Here is a 22,971-nt window from a genome sequence, read left to right on the forward strand (position 1 = left end):
AGTAAAAGAGTTATTAGTTATTTAACTTTAATCAAAGAAGTATATATTAATGGCCACTCTTACTCTCCCAGTCCCACTCCCGATACTCCTAGCCGCTTTATGTTATGGAAACCGTGGTCTAATGGGCCACTAGGCTCTCATGAATACTTATCCTACCCACTACACCTCCCCCGTCCCCCAGTTGTCTTGCCAAATATTACACCACAAGTGAGACACTGAAAAATACTCAATCTACAAGGAAACCTCTTTAACAAAAAGTTGTTTATATAATGGCCTTAAATTAATTTATCAAAATACAATTATAACTATTAATTTACAAAAAAAAAATCAAAACAACAGGGTAGTTACATAAGTGAGAATCACTGCCTCATATTGAAGAATCTACGAACGAATAAGCATGTTCTGTTAATATAAGAGCTGTTTCTGCTGTATGTCTAAGGTTTACTGCAAAATTGATAGATTCATATATAACGTCTATACTGAGTCAGTTAACAGCTGACGGTGACTACAAGTAAAAACACATCGTCCCTGTTCAAGGAGTTTTAGTTGTAACAAGAAGGGTTTTTGTTTTTTTCTCCTCGAGCTCGTTACCACTTACTGCGAAGTTCTCTGAAAAAAAATTGTACAAATATATTTTCTCGTGCTACATTTCTTTTTTTTTTTTTTTTTTCAGGTATCGTTTCGACTACATGTATGGAATCGAGAGGCATTTACACTTTTCATTACTTCCTCTATCGAGTTATAAACAGTTTAAAGTTTTATGGCGGAACTGTTAAAAAATGCTGCCATGTGTTTCCTTAAAAAAAAACATGTCTTAGTTCAAAGTTGTCGGTAGAATATACAACGGCTAGGCTGGTAGCAGCCCAAACGTTGCGGCTGTACGATAAAGCCTTGTGATTGTTGTTTTCTTGTACACCTGCCTATACGAAATCCCTTGACTAGTATAAAGGAGGACCAGAAAGGGCAAATTTGTCATAATTCTTTCGGAGCATTTGGGCCAGGACTGAAGTGACCATTTATAGGACAAATTTCTAGTTGCGAGCAAATTTATCATCTTTCCTTTTTCCCTAGGAGAAACACTGCGTTAATTTGCTGTCACAGCGAGTTCCCTGAAAAATTTTCCAGCTATGCACCTAAGAATAGAATGGGCAATTCCCTCCATAAGACTCTCCTGCAAGGAATCATGGTTATAATTGTTGTATTCATGAAAACTAATATCCAGTCCCAGATAATGAATACAACTATCATGATTTCCTACAGGCGCGTTTCAAAGTGGGAGTTGTCCATTGGCCAGTTGAATGTGAACGCAGGGCCTAATCTACACCTTCAGCGAGCAAAAGGTAGTAAGGTTTATTCACAGGGCCGGCTACCAAACAACAGAACACAAACTTTTCGAAACTATGAAACATGTTCTCCGTCCAATGATTCTAAGTTCAATTCAAATTTAGCTGTCAGTGTTTTGTGACGCAATTTCTCTCTGCAATGCTTTCATCGCTTCTGAGCAACCCACGAGACGTAGGGCATCACACAGAGTTTCAATCGTTGCTCCCTGAGGGCCTTGACTGTCCTTCCATGCTAAAAGACCCTGGTAACACTTTTCACTAACCGAAGCGTTCTTGTAATCCTCATCCAAATTTCTTATGGTCGCCTCTTCGATGGACAGTTTTCGAAGAACGAGCTTCCACTTGACTCCAACATAGGGGCTAATACCACAGATAATTTTTTCTGTTACCGGCTTGTCATCGCTTAGGCTCAGTGATGTGAAAAAATGGTCACATTGAACGGGTCCATTTTCTCTTGAAGAATCTAAATAAAATAATAATCAACGATTAATATGTCATGCTCACTACATCTTGGATCAGCTTGTAAAAGCAGGTAGTGAATCAGGTCCTCTCTTGTAACATCTCAAGCATTGCCACTCGGCGGTATGACCTGGCCAAAGCCATATGTCTGAAATATTTTGCTCGTGAATTTTCTTTTCTTTCTTTTTTTTTTTTTTTTCTACGCGCTCATCTCAGGCAAATGGAACTTCAACAACAAAAACTAAACAGCAGTCACATCAACAATGTTTCATAAAGACTGATATGCAGCTGATTTTGCGAACAAATTGTAATTATATAAAATGCAGCTGTAAATTTTTCTGCGTTGTCTCGGCGATCTAGCTGAAGTAACAGTGATTGTGCAAGTTCTTTCGTAACTCCCCATGTCTCCTCTAGTCTTGTAGATTTCGCCTGTCTCGTTTCGTTTCCTCTCGTTTTCTTTTTCATGGATTTTGCCTGGAAGTTCGCTCATGTCACTTGTTTGATTCTTTTTTTTTTCTCTCTCAATTTGTTACGAAAAAACATCATTACACTTGCATTTAGTCAAAGCTCTTTTAATTGGGATTCCTTGCCAAAGGGCTCGGGAAATATTAAAAGAATGAGATATGTCTTCCGAATATCTATAGGTGCTATTCGACAACCCATTTTCATTATGATGATAATTTAACCCTTGTTAAGAACCTGGTGATGATCGTCCTTTCTGATTGTCACTGTCATAGTCGTCATCTTCCTCTCCGGGCCCTGTCGAGGTTGAGCATCCAGCTGCTGCGGGCTTTCGCCGGATACTTTGCCGCTGTAAAACAAACATGAAAATAATGCCAGGTTATAATATAATACCAACCACCTTTGCAGATTAGTAAGAGTTGTTTAGCACTTCTCCGAAAACAATATTACATGAAAAGCCAGCTTGCGCTACCTGCTAAAGTTGTCCCAAATTTCGGCTTTACCATTTTTATTCAAGTATGATTTGCGAAAGTTTTTCAACTTTATTTGAAGTTTATTTTCAAACAAGCCGGTGTGGCATGGGAAGCAGCTTGATGTTTCCATAGCACTCTTTTTTTTTTTTTGACAGGCCTGTTTATTTATTTTCTTACTTTTGATATTTTATTGCCATATTTTACGTTAACGTTTGAGTTATATTTTTATATTGTAAAGACGTTTTAGGATTGATTTGCTTTGTTGATTTGCATTTCATTTGAGTCATCTTTGGTGATATGATTTCTTTCTCTTTACCATGTTAAAAAATCAGGAACTTCCCAGATCACCTCAGGTTGCTTAATTGGCGCTCTACAAACTCTCTAACTATGATTATCATTGCTAACCTATTCTTAAAGTTAGTTAGGAGGTCGGATTTCCCCTTCTCCCAATCCCGCTTATAAAAGATGTAGTATAGATCAAAATAGGCCGGGGTCTTCGAGTTGGCTTTGACAGCAACGATTTCTCAACTTCATTGTTCAAAATGACCAATCTAACCATTTTGGAAACAGAGAGTTACACCTTCTGTCATCATGCCCTTGTCTCGTGAAACGTAACCGAATCTAATCGGTCAAATTAACCCTCGGACGCACAAGCTACCTCATACCCCCACCGTGGTGCAAGGAAAGGGGGTGGATGGAATCCCCCTAGGGTTCTCATTCTCTTACAGCACAGCGAAGTAAACTCGTTTCTTTGATATTAATGTAGCCCAGAGCTTGTTCTAGAAAATGATACCATGTTTGTTGGTTGTGACGTTATATGACATCATTTGACCCCCTTCATAGATACGTTACCTTGGATTTTACTATTTTCTTAAATAGTCAATAAATAACGGAAATTAATACAAAATCAAGAATCAGAGTGTTTATGAAATGTACAAATTGGTGAATTTCTAGAATTTGATGAGGAAAACTGAAAACAAAATACATTAATATGTCCAAAAAGTTCATTTCTGGCCAAATTTACATGAAATTTGTGGTTGCCATAGCACCGTATAAAATAATGGACACACAATTGACATATCAACATTTCCGCGAAGGAGTAATTGATCATGCAGCTACTGAAAGTTTGAGCCCCTTAGAGTACGTCATCTTTACAAAACTTCGGAAAAGCTTTATGAGGGTGGCATCAACTTCCCTCCCTCCCCCCTTGTAGACCCGAGGGTGAAAGCTGGCTTCCTCTACTGTAGCAGGTACTTTCCTCTACCTTCAAAGGCGTAAACCCTGGATTCAGGTAAATTGAGTATTCTTGGTTGTAGCCCTCCTGTTGAAACTCTACCATACAAGAAAACCCGTTTACATCTCGACCGTCCTCTGGTTTCACAGCAAAATCGCAGGCATTGTTAGAGCGAAATCCACTCCCACTGCCTTTCTCGTAGTGGTATATCTACAAACGATAAGATATAACCAGCTGCTCAGTAATAACAACGTTTTTAGATTAAAGAAAGGTATGAATTTGGCTGATGTTAAAAATTGAGAGGAAGTCGATACCAAAGAGACAAACAAATCAATGGCTTTTGCTGTTTTTCGCGGCTATCAGAGGCTTCGAACTCCACAGGAGATTTGTTATGGGACAATTGAGTTAGGAAGAGAGCCAGGAGCCCAGTATTCCCTCGATTGTAATTGAATGGAATGGGTATTAAAAGGTGTCGAAGAAACGCAAAAGCCGAAAGATTTGGCCACCGTTACACCAACTTACTTCCCCTTTCCCAGCCAATAAACAGTGTATGCATTAAGACAAAGATAATATGTAAAATTTGTGACACAACGCCTTTGGTACCAGAAGCTGATTAACAACAAGTAAAACTAAAAGAACCATAAGAAAAAAAAAAAAATTGCCATCTTTGCCAGTTGTTCGCAATGTTAGCATGGGCTGTTTTAGCAAAAAAAACAAAAACAAAAACAAAAACAAAAAAATACTAACTCAGATGAACCGATGATCACGTGGTCGTAAATCAAAGTGGCTACTATTCTATTGTTGTGGGCCGACTTAATTGCCCACGTGTGAGCCTAAGGAATCCTCCAGACAAATACCACATCGATTGTGGGTCTTAACAGGATCACGTTTTAGATTAAAAGACATAGTAAATTACCTGCGTATCGTTGGTCTTGTCGAATTCCCATCCTTCTTCAAGCTTAGTGAGTTTTACTGTGATCACTTTGCTGTCACTGTACATTCTAAAGGGCTGCTCCCTGGCTACCTTCGAGTCAGGAAACCGTTCTCTATCTTTCAACTCCACGCGCTTGTGAAACGAATAAGTAAATGAAAAAGATATTTAAGTGGGATACCAAATAAGTAAAGCCATTGAATGTCCTACAAAAAACATCTCCTACAAACAAGATCTGCAATTCTTTCTAGAGTAGTACCTTTTTATGCTCTTGTCATTTACTATCTTTGTTCAAAGCCGACTAATCCATCCATCCATCCATCCATCCATCTATCTATCCATCCATCTATTCACCCTATCTTATGTTATGCCTATCATTCAATCGATCACTTACCTTCTTAGAATCCTCGTTATCACTGTACACGTAGAATCGTAAGTAGATAAGGTCGCTTTTGGGATCCGGTTTGCTGGAAAAAACTGTCGCTCTCTTTCTCCTTGGCCCGCCACAAGCAAATATGCTCCAGAGTGAAAAAGTCTTGGTTTTTATGCGAATAGAGTCTTTTCCCACTGTAAACCAAGACCTGCTCTGACTGTTTTTCTCCGATTTACTTGGCACTCTCTCCCAACTTAATCGACCTAGTATCAAACATTAGATGGACTATGATTTCCTGTTAACAACGATCAACTACAAGCCATGGTGATGTGGCTGTGCTCACGCGTAAAACGTATGTCAATGCCTAGCTGTTACATTGTGCCTAAACATAACTTATAACTTATAACTTGTATGTATCTATGTTTATGCTTATGTCTACACCTATGCCTTTCCCTGTGCAAGTGATTTCTACGTCTTCGTTTGGTATCAAGGGAGATTATGATCTTTATGAGAAATGTTACCTCTTGTGTTGAATTAAGAAACGAGGACCCCTGGGTAAAACAAACAAACTAACATTACCTTCCAATTCAGCAGAAAAACTGCCACATCTATAGACAGTTATTGATTCCTTTTTTGCTTCTCTTAAGCAGAGGCAATGCGGAACGATAATTTCGACTGGCTTTGACAGATGGATATCATGAGGCCCGCATTCAACCACGGGAGAAATAAGAGTCTTATCGGGTACCTCCGAGAAACCCTGCAACAATGGTGTCTCGTCTGAGAACACTCCAAAGAAGACATGTTGGTTTGTTCCAGCGAGAATCGCACCTCTAGGAACGATTATGCGTACGTTAGATTCCAATGGTGCACTCAACTCTCCACCAGTACTAGTGAATGTGACCTCTGATTTTGTAATGTATTTTGGAACTGACTTGGGAAGGTGGCTGTGTAGAGTTTCGTCGCTGCAGTTTGATGGACGCTGATCCGCCTCATTTTCTCTCTGAGAAAATAAAAACAGTAACCTCATAGATATAACTATCTTTTGGGCAAAATGGCATGGTGAAGCCATGCGACGGCTGATATGGGTACTCAGACCTTTAAGCTAGATAAATAAGTTAGATAAATAAATGAAGTCTTTTCTTGTTCTCACAAATGACATTAAACGTTTACAACGGGAATTGTCTACATCATACTCTACTGCAAGTTCTGTCGTTCACAGTCCGTCTCATTATTTCCCAATCTCAACCATACTTACCTTGCAATTTGTTGGTTTATTAATTTGTTTTTGATTCGTGTTTCACTGCCCCACTAGACTACAATTCTGGAGCGGTTTTGCACTACGTAACGTAATAAAACACTAAATCTGCTGTAATCACGGATTAGCTGGTTGCGTTTTATCATCCAGACGACAAAGCCCGTCTAAATGGATTTCACTCTAAGAATGACTGTGATTTTTCTTTCCTTTTTTTTTTTTTTTTTTTGGATGGTGGAAGAATATTTATACTTAACATACCTGAACCATGGTTTCTTCCTTTTCAAGGGAGAGAAGTGGAGCCCTTGAAGAGCCGGCCATCTTTTCCTCCGCTGTGTGAGCCAGATTGGATGCCATTCTTTTATTACGGCTGCAGTAGTAATATAACCAGTATATCGAGTATATCGAGTGGGAACTTAACCAAATGAAAGAGACATGCTAACAGAGTAACTGTCGTAAATCTTAGTAGCACGAAATGACCCACATTATCGGCCGTGTAGAAGACCTCAATGGATATTTTCCAAGTACATTTTCAAGCAAGTTTGGTAAATGACTAAACTAAACGCAAGTCTAGTAAGACGTTTTAAATCGAAGTCTCGTCACTATTCCCCGTCACCACTCTGATTTGCTGTCTTCTGTTGTGTTTCGATTATTCTACGTTAAGCTACGCTATGCTATGCTATGCTATGCTACGCTATACTATGCCGATGCTACGCTATGCCGTGCTATACTATGCTACGCGTACGTTATGTTATGCCATGCTATGTTTTATACTGTTAAGCGCTAAGCTAATTTCTGCTATGGCATGCTATGTTATGTTCTTCTTTCCAAGGCTCTAGGCCTAGCTAATTTTTGCTATGCTATTATATATCGTTCATATGGGTGCTGAAGAACTTACAGATAGCGTTTCCGCACGAAAACCGTAACAATCAGAGCAAGAAGTGCTAGGAGTCCTACGACGGTGCCCGATATTATTTGGATTTGATTAGACCTCACTGTTTTTCTTCTCTCTGCGTAGAAATAATAAAACATCAGCAAAATTAATGGCAAGTCCTAGCAGGCGCGGCAAAACAAGGATTGAAGAAACTCACGCTCAGCGTGATCGTGACGATACAACTGTATCTTGTACCTCTCGGGAACGTTTGCGGGCAATAATTTAAAGCTTTGAATGACAGACTGTTCATAAACCAAAACCTGGAATAAAAAGAGTGTGTTTATAGGGGAGGGGGCCGAGGGGTTGTTTACGAAGAATCAGAAAACAGCCCTAAGAAATTACGCGCGCTGCATGTTTAAAAATCGTTCTTCTATTAATTAAACAATTAGATTATGAGCTCGATATTTCTATCGCATGGAAATCAAGAGCGAATAATCTAATTGTTTTAGTATAAAGCTACTATTCATTCAAAACTTTATCTATCTCCTCATCACAGACACTTAATAATGAAAACTTCGAAAACGCCAAGAAGCGGCCGTCATTTTGTCAACAAGGGTACACTGCTACGCTGCTCACTATCTACGACAGAATAGATAGTGAGTAGCGTAGCCAATCAGAGAACAGCATTCGTGATAGAACGCTAGTAGATAAATACTAAAGTTTGATAGAAACACAGACTAGCACGAGTTGTTGACGTAATGAGGATGCGAGCAAAGATAATTTACATTTTGATGACCAAAGTAAACAAGTTGTATTTTTTTCCTTCCGCACTTGTTCTTTTAAAAAAAATAGAACATGTTCCCCTTGCATCTATCGAGTTTTAGTATAAATCTACTAGCGTTCTATCACGAATGCCGTTCTCTGATTGGTTACGTTACTCGCTATCTATTTCTTGATAAATAGTGTCTCTTTTACTCGATAGAAACACGGTATATGCTTTTTATTTCTTACGTAGTGCATAACTCAATGCACTACTCCCCATCCTCAGAAAATACCTAAAACTGAAAGCACATCGTATTCGCAGAAGAAACCTGACACTCGCTCTCACGCGTCTCCAAACGTATGCTTACCCATAACCCTCTTCTTTAGAAATCAAAATAGCGCAATGGCGTCGCACATGATGTGCGCACGCGTTGTGAATATGAAAAAAAAAGTGCCGACCCCTAAGTGATATACTAAAATTACGACAGAGATTTTTAAAATATCTTAAACATGTACTATGTTTTAAATAATAATAATAAAAAAAAAGATATACAAGATCCAGAACTCTTCAAGGTAATTCAAGTCAGCAAAAAACAAACAAACAATCAAAGAAATAAAATGCCACTTCAAAATTACCATGACAGTCTTCTGGCCATTTTGACGCCACTTTCCCTAAAGTTGATGTTCCGGACTGACAGTGGACACAGGAGGTCTGGGCTTCTTGATCTTGGTATTGGTCCACTGCACATGCTTGGCAACCAGTTTTGTTAAAATAGTATCCACGCGCACAATTTACTGAGAGATGAAGTTAAACAAATAGAACAGAAAGTAGATAGTATTAGTTTCAAGGTTAAAGCTACTGATACCAGACCTAAGTCTTACCGACCGGAGGTGGGAGCGGAGGTCAGAGCAGGGGATCAGAACCCTCCCTTGCCACTCCCTTGCAAACTCCCAAACTATAAATCCAGATGTGTTTATCATTTCAATGTGATTCGAAAACAATCAAGAGAGTTGCTTGCTTATGACTAGGTCTTACCACATTTAATCCCTTTAAGAACTTGTCCTTTGTCGCAGCCAAGGCCTTTTACTCGTACCACTGGGGGTTTTGATGCGTCATATTTCAAAACAACTCCACCGATGTTCAGAGTCGGGTCTGTTTTATTCAGGGATGTAAGAACGTTACTTGATAGTCGCTGAGTTGTCTGGTTCAGGTCAACAAGGGAAGCATTGCTTGGAAGTGGGACTTTCACACAAATGTCACAGTAAGAGGAACTTTAAAAGAATGTTCGCTATAGGCTATACGTCCTCTAATAAGCCTAATGCCCTGTTCTCCACATTTCACTTTGACATTTTCAATAGTGCACTTTTCATTTCCATTAAAGCTTCCAAGTTTACCCAAGTATTGAGTATAAAGCGGAATGGAATTGCTGGCGATTCGAGATTTCATTTCTTCTGTACACTTGACAGGTAGGTAATGAAGCTCCGTGGCGAGTAAGACTTTTGCTTGCTGTGCTCCTATAAAGACAAGTCAGAAATAAATTTACCTCGGCCAGCAAAACTAACATTTATTGAAAACTGAAAATAATAGTTGAAATTTATTTTTGTTCACAGAGGGTTTTGCTCGATCTTGTGCGATCGCTTTTCTTCTCATTAGAGGAAAACTTTGGCTGCACTTTGAAAAACTCGAACATTTAGAGAATTCTAAAAAGTACTAAGCGGAAAAACGTTGACGATTATTACGTCTAGTAAAAAAATTGTGCAGGGTGACTTATATTTTTTATTGGTAGTGAGATGTTTCAAGCTAGCATTATTTCCTTATTGTTGTATGAAGTAATTAACGAGATAAAATTTTAATTTTACTGATGCAATTCACCAGTCGTGCTTAACATGCGAACGTCAACTGGGTTTAGCGAAAATTCATCTGCATATGTAGATTTTTTCCCCCAATTCTCCAACCCTTGCATCCTTTAATTCCAGTTCTTTTTCAGTCTCGATATGTTTTGGTTGAAATCCCCATGTTATTTATATCACTTTTATAGTCCCAAAGCTCAGTCTTACTAAAACGATTTCCTTTTACGAGCACATCAAGTAATTTCTATTTGAACGATTGGCCAGCTGACCATAAGCAAACTTGCGGCTTGATTGTAGTAAAAAACCACTCTCATCTGTCGATATTGCACAAATTTCCTAGTGCACCATTGGCAAAATAAGCAAGTTTTATGTATGTTCTATGCGCGACTGAGTATCACACGGGTCCCTGGGAGTTATAAATTACAGATTATTAAATAATAAACTGTCATTATTTATTCTTACCAGAGCAATCTGGCACTTTGCTTGAAGGCACCCATGCCCCTTTGATAGGACTACAGATATATGACTGTGGTTGATTGGTAGCAAAGTCATATCCAACATGGCAGTGCAGGATGCAGGACGACTGATCACATCTTTTAGCTCCATTCAAGGGCGTTGGTAAATCTGGACACCGGTTAGCTTTTCATGGAGAAAAAGAGCAATAATTATTTTTTCTGTTTACGAACGACCCTCATTTTAAAATGACTGTTAGGACCAAATAATACTTTGCAATTATGACTTGATTGGACTTCGTCGGAATACTCATATGGTTGCCGCGTTTTCTTTTGTACTGTTTAGGTGGGAACTCCAGATTGAAAGCGACTTCAATACGTTTGGTATCATTAGAACTGCATCCAACGCAACTGAAATGTGACGTGTTCTTGGAGACCCAGGAGAAGTTTTAGCTGGAGCGAAGGGAAGTCAACATGGCTGTAGTAACTCGTCATATTTTTCAACAATTTTGTTTTTCTCTGCTTTTTACTTATATCAGTTTTAAAAGTTTCGGTCTTCCTAGGAAATTTTCGCCAGAATAAAACTTCACTCTCGGAAAATCTTTACTATATCGCGAAGAACATCCAAATTTATAGGAAAAAACTCCATGTTTCGTATTCTAGTTTCACATTATGTTTTCAGTGTTTTGACACGATAGCCACGTAGCAGCTGGTCATAGAGGTGCTGATTAATAATGATAATAGGACTGAGTGGAGTCCAATTCGATCAGTCTGTAATCGTACGAGTGGTTAACAAAATCGGACGACCGCGAAGCGGGAGTCCGATTTGTTAATCACGAGTATGATTACAGACTGATCGAATTGGACAACATGATGTCCCGTTACCAATTGATCATAACAATTACAATTTCCCACAAAATTAAAAGTTTCATTTGGAAAAGAGCTCTTTTTTAAATATCATGATTAAAATTACGGAGACTAGCTTGCAAAATGGCTGTTAAGTTTCTTTCAAAACAGTCACCGGAGCAGTCACCTCCACAATTTTACAAAGTCAGTCTCTTGAATTGGTTACTATAATGAATGAAATCAATGTTGTTATTGGTGGATTTAGTGGGGAGGACTTAGAGTGATTGGCTCCTGCAACTGTCCGATTACAGGTGTCCGATTACAGCCAACTGTTCGATTACACTGTCCGAATACAATTTTTCAGATTAGTTAGAGCAAAATAGAGCAGTTTGTGCACCAATCACATTTGAGGAAATTGTAATTATTATGATTAATTGTGGAAAAACATATAAACACATATTGTTACCCTAAAAGGCTTTACATACCACCAATGATTACTTGGAAATGGCACTGGGCGGTATTTCCTGCTTTATCTGATGCAGTATAAGTCATGTTGTGTTCTCCCCATGTGAACTCGCTTCCATTTGGTCTGCTTGTTTTAAATAAGTGAACGCCAACATTATCTGTGATGATGACTCCTGGAAAAAATACCTTCGTCCATTTCTCTTTAGACGTCTTATAGATGTCATCGGGACAGTTTGCAATCCTAGGCGGCTCAAGATCTGTTTTTTTTATTGAAAAAAAAAATGCTTAATGTCTCCTTACAAGATGATCATTTTATTTGAATCATTTATTCAGCGAGTTCAGAATATTTCATTAATAATCAAACATGTAATGCTTTTGGCAAAGCTGATTCTAGAAGTGAGCAGAATGCTTGTGCCCTATGACCTTGGTAAATAGCCAGGCTGCCCTTGAGTCTCTCTAAGCTCAATGGTTGGAGCACCCGACCAGTAATTGAGAGAACGTTTGAATCCCGTCAGGATCTCTGATTTTTCTTATTTAATTATTTTTTTTTTTCTATTTTTTTGTCGATCGCATCACTGCGGTAAAAATATTAACTAATTCACGACACTCTACCAAGGTCCTAAAATTTGAACACTTGTTCAACATGCTTGTGCATTTTTAACAAAAAAAAAAAAAAAACGATTGACTTTTTAATTTAATTATACTGAATTGTCCCAGTCACACACTCGTGATTTTTTGTTTGTTTTTGTTTGTTTGTTTGTTTGTTTTTGTTTGTTTGTTTATTTGTTTGTTTTCCTAGAGGTCTAATCGTCCTACCTAAATTACTGCACATAATACATACCGCTTTTTTAAAGGCAATTAAACGATGATGATGACGATGTTTATGACGATGATGATGATCATTATGATCATGATGTTGCATGAATGTTACTGTTTGATATCACATAGATGATTGCAATATGTACCTTTGACATGAATGAAAAAAGCACAGCTTGTGCTCAGACCACATGAGTCGGTCACTTTGTATGTAATGTACCTTTTACCAACATCCAGCTTTTGTGGAGGCCGTAAACCGGTGAGCGTCAGGGGCTCGTTAGAGTTGTCGGTGGGCACTGGTATCTGCCAAGTCACAATTGCATATGATTGGCCAGGCCTTGCGGGGATATTTTCCATATCAGATGGACACGTGATGCTGGGAGCTTGGATATCTGTTGATAAAACAGTTTATTTGAAATACATATTGATCTGAGATACAATAAGAGAGGGAGTAAGCCTTTTTTGATAGAAAACGATTGAAGAAATTGAATTTCAACACAGTTGTCGATAACGTGTATTTGAAACATATAGAAAACTAATCCTTGGATCTGCCAAGGCCATGCGACAGGACATTATCCGTGTTTGCTACTATTTTTTTTTTCTTTTTTTCTTTTTGTCGTTGTTGTGATTGTGGATGTTGCCACAGTCATACTCGCTTACTTCACAGAGATTAAAACTAGGAAACATTATTTCGTTTTCTTGATTTAAAAATACCAGGAAATGGCAATAATGTGTGGGTCAGTGGCTCTGCTGTCACTTATTTTGTCATACCTTTACAAATTGTCTTTGTGGTATCATCGCTCCACGATCCACTTTCAAGGCAGGTTACCATTGGTACGCCCTCAAGTTGATAACCGACCGTAACATTGCACATAAAATAACACTCAGCTTTATAATGTGCACCAGAAGGTATCTGGCAAGCACTTGGAGATACCATTCCATAAGATGGCGCTTCGATGCTTGGACATTTGACGACTGATTGGAAAGGAAAAAAAATAATTGTAAACAAATATTAATACTGTAAATATAAAATTGTTGCTGCTTTTCCCAAAGCTTTAAAGCCTGTTTCACACTTGCGAGACAAGCTCAACCCTAAAGTATTAAGCACAAGCATGAGCACAAGAAACAAAAGATGTTAATGTTTCTTCATTAGTGTTATGCAAATCTAACAAGTGCTAAACAGGCCTAAAAGTCTGCGTGGAGCCAAGTTTATCATGGCGCAGCAATTCCATTGAGTGTTACTCCTGGCATTTATTTTACCGGCTTCCATATATACACCTGGGTGAAAAGAGGCACTGTGAGGGTAGTGTCTCTTTCCAGGAGGAGGCTCAATCTGCAGTCCAGCGCGCTACCGACTATTGACGATTCTAGCAAAGGCAACGATGACGTAAGTACTTTTAATTTTTTAAGAAAATGTAATATTCTGAGTTACAAAGGTCAAATTCAATTTCACTACTGTTGAAAGAAAACTTTTACATGGCTGCAAGCATAACGAAATCGATATCCTTATATTTGAAAGATAAAAGAATGGTATCTTCACTGCTCAGAACGAAAAAAAAAATCAAATTTCAGGAACTAAAAGAAATATCGGTATTTCATCGATATCTATAAAATAAAAATACTTACTGTTACATGTAGTCACGTTGCCTGACCATGTTCCATCTGGTCTACAAGAGCGCAAAGGCGATCCAGCCATTCGGTATCCTGTGTTACAAGCAAGGGAAGCCTGGGAACCAAATGCGGATCCGCATGAAAGAGAGGCTATAGATCCATGAATTGGTGGCTGGAGGACTGGGCATGATTTTCCTAAGAATGAGCATGTTTTCCTTTAATATATGTTTAACAAAAGCCTCTCAGATAGGAAATTGAGCAGTTTCAGTTTTTAGTGAACAATTTAAAAACTCTGCACCAGAATAATTTGCGGTATATCATTAACCTTTTTGCATTTTCTAAAAGCTAAAGATATAAATAGCTGCCTGAAATAACACCAAAACCAATTATCCGTAAGAACTCGAGAAAATAAAATTCAAAGTTAAGAGAAATTGTGGGAGCGCAGGTGAAATTTCATTGTCAGTTTCATTTAATTTCTCCAGTATTTTTGTGTGTTTCATATGAACTTCAAAATTTGTTGTCGACATTTGGCGTTGTTAGAAATGATTTCTTTTGAGACGATACTTAAAACAGCCGCATAGAAATTGCCGATATACAATGTAAATAACCTCGGTACAATGTTTTTGTCCACTTGTTACTCGAAATCCTGCAGGATTCCTTCTTAAACCATACTTAAGTCCTAGCTCTATTAGGAGACTTTCCAAATCCGAACTAGCATTTTACGACGATTAGACCAAATAACAAAACTCGAAACAAAACATTTTTTTTTTTTTTTTTGGCTCTTGTGTGTTTTACAGGCATTGCGAAAGAACAAAATATTCTTAAGTGCGTCACATGAATCAAACTGCAATTTAATGTTACTTTTATGGTGACCCTTACACGGCTCTTACTACTGAATTGTTTGGGCTGGTCAATTTTACATCGCATACAAGAATATGAACTGTTTCCAAAGCTACTTAATCGGCTCACATGGCTCTGACTAAAACACATTCAAACAAAACCTATTAAATGGAGAAGATAACTCACTAAATGTAATAGCTTTTTTTAGGATTTATGATAATTATGATAATTGTTAATTAAGATCATTTTAGTTAACAATTTTGATAATTTACTTTTATTCATAACAAAAAATGCGGTGACTCACTTGCAACCTGCACTACAAAAGTGCAATTAGCTTGATTTCCACTGTTGTCTATCGCGGAATACAATACATTGTACAGGCCGATACTAAGGTTGACAGGAGGTCGAATGGCAGGGTAGCTAATAGACACGTGGCCAGAATTGTCAGTCGCCATTGGCTCTTTCCATCGTCGTAACGTACGATGAGACGAACATTTACCGGTGTAGAACACCTTATTGCCCGGGCATGTGTTATTGAAGGAAGGTGGAGTGTTATCTGTAAACGACCAAAACAGTTCAACTTGTCAAATGAGCAAAATCGCTGCAGCTGATTATCAGCAACAGTGGCTTGCACTGCCTTAAAATTATTTAAAACACTTTTTTCATAGCGTATTGTAGCTAGTAGATTTTGCTCAACAACATTATATTTAGAAATTCAAAAGGTGCTAAGTTATTGAGAAACAGAACCGGTAAAACTAATCCATCATAGACCTAAAATGTCAGTTCCAAGTTACCTCGACAGTCTTCAGGCCTTTTTGATGCCACTCGTCCTAAAGTTGATGTTCCAGACGGACATGGAACACAGGATGTCTGGGCCTCTTGATGTTGATATTGGTCCACTGCACATGGCTGACAATTAGAGGTATCCAGGAAGTATCCCGGTGGACAAGTTACTGAGAGATGAGACAAATAGAAAAGAAAGTTACAATTGAGTTAATTAACACTACTGAAATTGATTCAAATTGATGAAAAACCGTCTAATCACACCTTATCTCTGGTATCTGAGCAACATAACTACGTTACTCGAAGAGCATCCCTGCAACACTTCAATCCCGGTTTCTCCAGAATAAATATAAGGAAATTTTGCCCCACTGTTATTGTATGTTATTATTGGAATGACTTTCCTTTATCTATACGTAACTTAGCGACAAGAAAACGTTTTAAAAAAGCACTCTTCCAGTATTATTTTGCTCAGTATTAATTCATTCATACCTCTTCCTCTCCTATGTTAAGTTAACTTTTTTACCCTAATTATTATTGTCAATTAAACAAGGGCATCTAATTAGCTTGCTATATTTTTGCCCTTTTCCATTTCTCCTCTTACTTGTTTACTTTATATTTATCTTTGTAATTTTAGAATGGAATAAGTAAATAAATAAATAAATAAAAAAAGTCTTTTGCGACCGTAGGGCAAGCGGAATCCTCCCTTAGTTCAAACTTCCCATCTCCCTGTTCGCAACTGCAAGAATGTAGACTAATGACAAGGGTGTAGGGGATCTTAAGGTCGTCAGCACAAGATAAGGCGTACACAAAAATCTTGGATCTTATATTTGAACATAGTAGGATAAAAACAAACGCCAGTTCTAGTTGCTTATATTCAGGTCTTACCACAATTTGTCCCTTTAAGAACTTGTCCTTTGTCACAGACGAGACCAACTATGCGTACCACTGGTGGTTTTGATAAGTCATATTCCAAAACAACACCACTGATGTTTAAAGGCAGATCTGTTTCATTTAGGGATGCTAGAATGGTACTTGATATCTGTTGAGTTGTCTGGTTCAGACCAACCACGGATGTATTGCTTGGCAGTGGAACTCTTAAAGCGAATTTTACCGTGAGAGGAACATTAAAAGCCTGTTGGACATAAACTATGTCCCTTCTGCGCAGAGTAATGCTCCGTTCTCCGCATTCCACTTGGACATTTTCAATTGCGCATTTTCCTGTCCCATCACAACCTCCAATAGTACCCAAGAGTTGTGTAAAAAGTTCTATAAAGCTGCTGGCGAAGAAGGCGTGCTTTTCTTCCGTACATTGTTTGGCTAGATAGTGAAGTTCTGAAGTAAATAAAGCTTTCGCTTGGCGTTTCTCTGTAAAGACAAATCGCATGAATTAACTCTCCAGGTAATAACTGAAGCGGCTAACGGGCGAAACTAACCATTTACTGGCATAATTCCATAATTTTGCCCGAAGCTGGACAACAATCTATCAGTCGCGCTTAAAAGGGTAGCAGTTCATGGGTAAAAATTCGTAATTAAATTTTAAGCTATTTTTTCGCTATCCCCTCCCCAAAGTCTGTTGCAAACAATAAAGTGTCTGAAGTGTCTGAATCATGGTTTATTTCTTTGTCCCTTTATCATTATCCTTGTCCTTGTCCTTGTCCTTGTCCTTGTCCTTGTCCTTGTCCTTGTCCTTGTCCTTGTCCTTGTCCTTGTCCTTGTCCTTGTCCTTGTCCTTGTCCTTGTCATTATCATGATTATTTATTTCTTTTTTTGTTAATTTTTTGTCGCTAAAAGGGGTTTTTCTTAACTACCTGTTGGTCATGATTTTGTTGCTGAGGAGGACGCTAGTAGTCCGCAACTATACATGTCAAGTTACCTTTCTTGATGGTTATAATTTGCATGTTAACATCAAGCGCCAGGAAAAACAGCAAGCAAATCCAGCACCAGGTGGCACTCATGACACTCACGACTATATCGGAATCGTCTTCCTGCGTAAGGCAAAAAGGTAAAATAATGTTACCAAGGCAATAGGGAAAGTTCCGCGGCGTTTTCGCACAAAAGTATCACCAAAAAGAAACAGAACAAAGAAGACCTTTGCAATAATTCTAGCTATATGACAAACTTAAAATCTATCTATTCTAGCTAATTACCTCACTTACAGGTCACGGTTGGCTTACGCTATAAATAAACGTGTTCCGAAGTTAAAAGAGGAAATATCGTAGAAAATCTTGTCCTACGCTTGTCACCTAAAATTTTAAATGGCTGCCACTATTTCGGCAAAAAAGTGCACATGGAATACGTTCCGTTGGAAGTAAATTAAGTGGCATAGCCGTAGTCACATTGTTGCACTTTCCCTGAATAGTCGTTCTCGCTGCTTAAAGCATCAAATGCCTTCGGCCCTGCTCAAAGACAACTCCTGATTAAATTAAGTTCTTAATTAGAACGATGAAATCACGCTACTAACTTGAGCATGACAAACTGAGCCCGACTTAAAAGACAGTAGTTTCGAAGACAGTGGTTACCTGAGCTGACAATGGCTTCATTCACAACCGTGATAATATCACAAGGATGCTGACTAGTACAAGCCTCGTACATTGAGGCTCATGCAAATGAATTTAACTCCGCTATTGGGCCGGATTCTACCTCAGTTGTTGAAATATCAGCTTAAGAAGAGCTCTGCATGAAGAGGTATCCACACATTCTATGAGCGAGTGTCTCGATTAAAACTATACAATTACTAAACGAAATTATCATATCCAACTCTTTTTAAGTAGAAATTAGAAACGAACCTGTAGTCACTGAAGTCAAAACCCGTCGAAAGACAGTACTATGCCGAAACAGAAAGTTAGAAATTGTAGACGGTGGCGTGTTGATATTATGACGTCATTTCAAGATTAATGTCTCTTAGGATATGTCACGACACGTTTCGCTTTCTATATTGGCCAAATAAGGATATTGCGTGTCTCCTGGTAACATACCTGGCAAGTTCCTTAACTAGCGATGAAATTGATTGGCTCTTAGCAAATCGCAAAATTAGCGTAACTTGACTCAAGTAAGTAATAATCATTGACAAGATCGCTTTTTACTGATTCCTCTAAGTTTGTAAAAGAGAAGGTTCTCAAATTTTCACTAATCGAGTTCATATTTTGGGGCCCTTAAATCTTATGTCTAATTTTCCATAAATTGTTCTTACTTTAAGTAAAGTATAAAACATATTAGGATCACTTCTTGTATTATAGATATGTCTTTTATTGACTTAGGTGAAGAAAGTATGAAACACAGATGGTGTGAAAGTATAAAACACAGATGGTGAAATTTATACTTAAAGACTGCAATGTTAAGGAAGACAAGATCAGGCAGTTTAACAATATTAACGTGTTTGAAAATTGGACTAGAATGCTCGTGAAATTTAGAGAAAGTCATCACTCTCATTGCTCTCTTTTGTAAATTAAACAAAGGCTGGGTAGTTGAAGAATAGGTGTTACCCCAAAAAAATTAAACCATGGGTTAAGAAGCGATATATTATTAGGCATAATATAGGTTAACCAGAATATCTGAATCCACATAATAACAAAGTTTAAAAGGATCCCAATAATTCGCTTAATCTTATAGCAATATAACTTACTTGACTTTTCCATGATAAATTAGAATATATTATAATATAACCTAGATATTATATTGTATACTCTTGGTTTATGTTTGTGCTATTTAAAGAGAGTGCGACATGAAAAAGTAAGTTTCTTTGTGGAGGGTAGACAATGACAAAGTTTGGCTTATCAATATTAAGTGAAAGTTTGTTGACACTTAACCAAGTATGAATATTAACTAGTTCATTGTATACTTTGCATTCAAGGACTTTAATATTTTTGTGTTTATAAAAGAGATTGGCATCATTTGTAAATAGATGAAAATCTAGAATTTCAGACCAGTTACTAAAATCATTGCACTGTTTGCAACAAATTACTTTATTCTTCTCCAAAAATTCTAATATTCTCTTATGCAATAGCTTTTCTGACAGTTCATTGAATACATTGAGAGAATAGAAACGGGACGATAATTATTTAGACCTGCTTGTTCAACCTTTTTAAAAAAACAGGGTTAACCTTAGCTATTTTTCAATAAATCTGGGACAATTCCAGTAGAAAAGGACGCATTGAATATAATTTTTACAGGTGCAGATATAACATGTTTGGTAGCTTTTAAAATAGCAACTGGTATGCCTCAAGGCCCTGTAGATTAGCCCAATAATTTCATTTTCAATTTCAACAGCTACTGTGGGAATTAGAAAGAAACTATCTTGGGATGGAACAGTGAGATACTAAAGGGGGGATTTATTCACACTAGGAATATTCTTTGTCAAATTATATCCAATTATAGCAAAGAAATTGTTAAAAGCATCTGCAGCCTTGACCTAAGCTCATTTATTTCAAGATCCTTGACAACTAATTTAGTGGGAGTAATAATAATTCTTTTTACTTAATTTTAATAAGTGATTAATTTTATTTCTATAAACTTTGAATTTAGTGTGATAATATACAGAGTTAGTTTAAATATACATGTACTTCTTGAAAAGTTTGTTTTTTTGTTTTGAATTAGACCCTTAAGCTTAAAGAGGTGGTTATCCATGGCTTAGATTTCATTTTTAATTCACGTTTAGAGAGTTGTATGAGAGGGATATGAACATCACTTATGTCAAAGATTCTGGTGTAAAAAGAATCAAACATCAATCTCAGTAAGACCCACTCTTGAGAAAATCAAATATAATTCAGAGAGCATAAATGTTGCAAATTATCAAGGTTGAATGACAAGCTCCTAATATTGCAGTACGTGCAAAGCAGAAAAGCATTTGTCAGAAAAAATATTCATTTATGTAATGATTATCATGAAATTTATGAGAATTATAGTACCGAAAACTCATATGAATCTTCGAGGTAGAATCGAGTTACAAACAGTGACAGGAATTTCAAACGGATGGAAGAGGGCCGGCGTATGTAACTGATGTTGTTAGTGGCTCAAAGACTTCCTCTAGAAGATCCCTTTCCGGGCTGAATACCTGGACGTTTAGGAACATTGCGGACTCCAGGAAGATATTTACCTGTTCCATGGAGTCTGTTTTGAAAGGTTTAATGACGTCCAGGTTTATTTTGGAAAAAAAAAATGCTGTCGACATCGTTTTCGCGAAATTTAATGCCCTTTTCTTCATTTTCCCCGAACGAATTCGTTAAATACCGTTTCGTCAAAATCGTTTCGCGAAATCATGTCATCCACATGCAGTTTTGACTAGACACCGGCCATTGCGTTGCCTTCGTCAGTGCTCTGAAACTCATCTCATTTGCTCAGTGATACACGCTGAGGTAGATTTTTAGAATTCTAACATGTATGTGGGCTAATCTAGTTACTTGTGTATAAGTTACGTACTCACAGTTCTTTAGAACAGCTTCAAGATTCCTCCTGCTTCGACAGCTTCTTGCCTACGCGTTTGGACCGGAAGATGGGAAAGCGAAAGTCTTCCTCCTTACTTGTATAAATATAAGAAAAGGGGTTTTTCCCGTTCTTGTGAAACTAATGGACCACAGTTAACTGCGGTCGTAGTCGTAGTTCCTTCCCATACTAGGAAGCTTTTTCGCCAAGCTACAACAGCTGTTGGAGCCAGCCAGAATTATGTCCATGCAGTCTTTGTGAGTATCCCTGTTGGTCTTCCAATTGATAGTTTGACTGGATTTGTTCTGTGCGTTTGATTATTGAATCCAGAATTATCTAGAAGCAACTACTCGGCGATGATTGATTGTCAGAATTGATTATATGATAACGTTTCCGCTTTCTGATTAGGGACAAAACCCTTTGGAGGGGATAAATCCCTGTGCCCTGAAAGGTCATTTCTCTTAAATGCATGATCCCTTTACAGCTTACTAGACACCATAGTCTAACATCTTATCTCAAAGTGTCACTTGTTTACTGCGCAGAAATTCACTGGCAAACCAAACAAGTGTAACGCAAAGGATACGCTAGATCAAATTGGCAGTATACTTTTTCACTTACGTTTTTTTTATGAAGACAATTTGATCTGACGCAATCTAGCCCGATTTGACCCTTATTGACAAAGCTTTTGTTTTCTTGATTTTAATTGCCATGTTTGCTTATTCTCGAAAGTATGCATTATATTATAGTTGTTTGTTTGTTTGTTTGTTTGTTTGTTTGTTTTTTGTCGGCCCATCGTTTCGCTCTGTATTTAAGCCAATGTTTAGCTTAAATCTGTTGTTTGTTGCTTTATTTCAGTGATTGTAATGATACTGATATCGGAGGAATCGAAAAACAGTCAGTAATTTTTCAGCACAAAAATTATATTCTTCAAAATTTCGCAAATTTTAACCTCGTAGAGTGTAAAGAGTGTGTAGAATACAAGCGTTTCCTGTGGTAGCATAACGATACTTCAAAATTGGCAGTTATATATAAAGACATTTGACGAATGTCCAAAATCACCATTAATGAGATTCAAAGGCGCTTATTCAACAATCTACGAACGAATAACTTTTTAAAGAGTTGTTTATATAAAAGGCCTATGAAATATCGAAAGTAATGACTCCACCTAGTTTACTTCAAAATTGACAGGTAAATGTAAGGCTTAGGCCAATTGAAAGCTGACTGTCACAGAAGAAACATTAGCTCTATAATCGATATTGGTCGATCGAATGAACACATGATAAATGTACTATACCTTATTCTGAACTTTTCCGAGAAACATACATACATACATACATACTTTATTTGCAACTCCCCAAAGGGGCAAAGGGGAAAGAAATCGTAACCCTTCTTTGTGGTAGAGTTTTCTTTGGTTACCTTATCAGCTATGAAATTCTGAATTATTCGCATTTCATCGCTTGCTTTATCGAGGTACAGCTGTACAAACAGTTGAATATTTGTGCCTTAAGTGAAAAATAAATTTCTTGTGAAAATCATGCACCCATAAGTTTGTTAACTTGTACACCTCGGCTATTAAACCGGGATGCTTTTCCAAGGAGCCTGAACTCTACCTTAATTAATCGACGACGTCACCTACGAAAAAAACATTCTCTGGACATTTATCGATCCAGGTATCTTGCAGCCAAACAGCAGAAAGGGCAAAAAGTAGGCTGATGTAACAAGCAAG

At 37.6% G+C, this 22,971-nt stretch overlaps 2 protein-coding genes across 3 annotated transcripts; both read right to left on the minus strand.

The window, feature by feature from the left end:
* Positions 1-243: 243 nt before the first annotated feature.
* Positions 244-9,408, minus strand: LOC149096456 (uncharacterized). Its single transcript, XM_089280693.1, has 10 exons — positions 9,200-9,408; positions 8,800-8,958; positions 7,426-7,537; positions 6,789-6,897; positions 5,855-6,275; positions 5,297-5,538; positions 4,888-5,037; positions 4,002-4,181; positions 2,502-2,613; positions 244-1,806 (listed from the first exon to the last, which is right to left on the minus strand). The coding sequence occupies exons 4-10, from the start codon at positions 6,882-6,884 to the stop codon at positions 1,445-1,447; spliced, it is 1,563 nt and encodes a 520-aa protein (XP_089136819.1). The 5' UTR covers positions 6,885-6,897; positions 7,426-7,537; positions 8,800-8,958; positions 9,200-9,408; the 3' UTR covers positions 244-1,444.
* Positions 9,409-11,895: 2,487 nt separating this feature from the next.
* Positions 11,896-18,585, minus strand: LOC110049016 (sushi, von Willebrand factor type A, EGF and pentraxin domain-containing protein 1-like). 2 transcript variants are annotated; one of them, XM_089280688.1, is made up of 9 exons: positions 18,347-18,584; positions 17,701-17,812; positions 16,713-17,192; positions 15,839-15,997; positions 15,349-15,600; positions 14,220-14,399; positions 13,365-13,568; positions 12,814-12,985; positions 11,896-12,034 (listed from the first exon to the last, which is right to left on the minus strand). In XM_089280688.1, the coding sequence occupies exons 1-9, from the start codon at positions 18,365-18,367 to the stop codon at positions 12,028-12,030; spliced, it is 1,587 nt and encodes a 528-aa protein (XP_089136814.1). In that variant the 5' UTR covers positions 18,368-18,584; the 3' UTR covers positions 11,896-12,027. The 2 variants fall into 2 exon arrangements, with proteins under 2 accessions (XP_089136814.1, XP_089136813.1); XM_089280687.1 differs by lacking the exon at positions 11,896-12,034 and having other exon boundaries at positions 12,506-12,985; positions 18,347-18,585.
* Between the last annotated feature and the right edge of the window lie 4,386 nt (positions 18,586-22,971).

Source organism: Orbicella faveolata, unplaced genomic scaffold, assembly GCF_042242905.1.
Source record: "Orbicella faveolata isolate gen_17 unplaced genomic scaffold, um_ofav_v1 contig_48, whole genome shotgun sequence".
NCBI classification, from domain to species: Eukaryota; Metazoa; Cnidaria; class Anthozoa; order Scleractinia; family Merulinidae; genus Orbicella; species Orbicella faveolata.